The sequence below is a fragment of the Papilio xuthus genome, unplaced genomic scaffold, assembly GCF_000836235.2.
Source record: "Papilio xuthus unplaced genomic scaffold, Pxut_1.1 DF828952.1, whole genome shotgun sequence".
NCBI lineage: Eukaryota > Metazoa > Arthropoda > Insecta > Lepidoptera > Papilionidae > Papilio > Papilio xuthus.
Window position 1 is genome coordinate 11,109 of NW_013529697.1, and position 2,418 is coordinate 13,526.

The following is a 2,418-nucleotide window of genomic DNA, read 5'->3' on the forward strand; positions in this document are numbered from 1 at the left end:
AAAAAAAAAAAAAAAAAAAACGGAGCAGGCAGTCGCCCAGAGTCGTTCTCGCGGTGTCCTTGGACATCGCGAACGCATTCAACACCTTGCCCTGGAGTTGCCTCGTCGAGGCCCTCCACTATCATCGGCAACCGAATTACCTGATCCGCATCGTGGCCGATTACCTGTCCGAGAGAACGGTGTCGTTCAGGGGTCGTAACGGGTGGTGCTTGTGGTCACTTGTGGGGTACCGCAGGGCTCGGTCCTCGGGCCCCTTCTTTGGAACGTGGGGTATGACTGGGTCCTTCGGGGCTCTCTCATACGTGGCGTTGACGTGACGTGCTACGCCGACGACACGCTAGTGACGGCGAGTGGGGCCACACACCGGGATTGCGCGATCGTCGCGACGGCGGGAGTAGCCCAGGTCGTGGGAAGGATTCGGGCCATAGGGCTAGGGCCCGCGATCTTTCGTTGCCGACTGTAGTTCGGAGGATGACGGAGTCGGACAGAGCCTGGAGGGCCCTCCAAACCTTTTGCGAGGAGGTCATCTCGCAGAAAGAGGATGCGGAGAAGCTGAGGGAGGCGTCTAGCCTGGACCCTAATAGAAGCAGCCGCCGCAGAGGGGAGAGGAGGAGGGCTTTATCCCGACTCATCCCTCCTTAACAGTACTAGAGTGGCGGACTAAGGGGAAGTCCGTCACTCAGAAAGTGTAGCGAGGACGCACCGGTTTCACGTGCAATGAGAGGAAGTAGTGGTTGATGAGGCGTCGTGGCCAGTCACCATCGAGCCGCGTGATGAGTACGCATAGTGTGCCCGCGTCCCGGTGCTCGGTGAGACTAGGGAAACAGTGGGGTTTTAGTCGGTAGGCTTCCGGCTCCCCTCTTAGGGCGCGGTGGTATGCGTAACGCATTTCCCCACTATAAAAAAAAAAAAAAAAAACTTTTAATATTATTCAATATTAGCTCATGGACGTGGAAATTTCCAATGACCACCGCTGTTCTCTAGGGGGCAAAGTGGAAACCGCTCGGTGGTGCAGCTAAATTTTCTCAATCAGCAGGTCTATTATGCATTCCGTTTCTTTGGTAGACAAGGAGTTTGTGTTTTATCAAACAGGTGGCATACTGGCCACTAAGACCTTTGCCTTTTTAGTTATGAAAAAAAAAAAAAATAAGGGGGACAATTGAAATGAGTTAACAGCGATTTCGTGATTCCATTTGTTGTCGCGAATAGAGTTCAATAAAATGATATTGTAAGTAATATATATATATTAACTTCTGTTTTCTATGAAAACAGTGCAAAAGATCATATCAAATTTTTCAGTTTAGATTAAAGCAAAATTAAACATACTTTATTTTTAATGTTTTTAATTTAACAACAGGAGAAAATTATTACAATTTTGGTTGTCTTTGTTAACAAATAATTTTTATTTACAGTATCTGTCTCCTTGAACAGATGGTCTCATTGTAACAAATTATAGTTTTTATTATAAATGGCTAAAGATTGAAACATTTCTTATTTAAAAAAAAAAAAAAAAAAAAATGGCGATTCTACACAAAGTTAAACTTTACATCTTAAAGTGACTTGTAAACGAAGAAAATCTTGTGTTTATTTAAATATTTTTAAAGTAACATTAATTAGTGATGACCAAATAAAAAAAAATAAAAAAAAATGTTCTAAATTAAAGCAATTTCATTATTTATTTACATAGTTATCTTTCACTCAACTAAACTTATCATTAGACTATGTAGACAATGTTGTCATAAATAAATTGTTCGTGAACGTCGTGTTTTGCGTGGACAGAGGCACGCGTGCCGCGGTCCAATCGCGCGGCGCCCGGCCTCTGCCTCTCCGGGTTACAGCGTCAATGTCCGGGCTTCGGGTTCGGCATCATCGCCCTTCGAGTGAACAACGTGTGGTATGAAACAAGTAGCTGCTTATCGTGTTTGATTTCCGTGGTTTGCTAAAGATCAAAATTGGACATCATTTTTATTTTCATCGTGTAGATGCTGGCCTATTCATGATCAAATCAACAACAAGGGGTTATCGATGACAGGTGAACGCAGCGGGCGCTGAGGTAGCAAACGCGGGGGATCAGCGCTTGTCGCGGCGGGCGTGGGGGGTGCGGGGAGTGCGGCGCAGGCGGTGTCGGGCGGCCCACAGCGCGCCCGCTGCGGCCGCCAGCAGTAGCGCCGCGGCCGCAGCGCCCGCCGCCACGCCGCGCAACCGTGCGTACTGCGGGACTCGCAGCTCCGCGCCGCCGCGCGCGCCGCTCGCGCACCACACGCGCGCCACATACTCCGCGCCCTCTTCCACTTCACTCACTATAACATTCAAGTACAATATTGTATTATATATTTTGTTGCTTAGGAGCGCGTGAGCCCACATCGTGAGGAGGGGCTCGTATAATAATTATGTGTTTTTTACTTAGCCACCTCTCCT

The 2,418-nt window shown here is 47.7% G+C and overlaps 1 protein-coding gene across 1 annotated transcript in view; it reads right to left on the reverse strand.

The window, feature by feature from the left end:
* Positions 1-2,070: 2,070 nt before the first annotated feature.
* The window catches only part of LOC106123287 (protein turtle-like), a 5,935-nt gene continuing 5,587 nt past the window's right edge, over positions 2,071-2,418 (reverse strand). The window contains exon 8 of the mRNA XM_013319530.1: positions 2,071-2,300. Coding sequence (XP_013174984.1) covers positions 2,071-2,300 — 230 coding nt within the window. The remainder of the gene's footprint in view (positions 2,301-2,418) is intronic.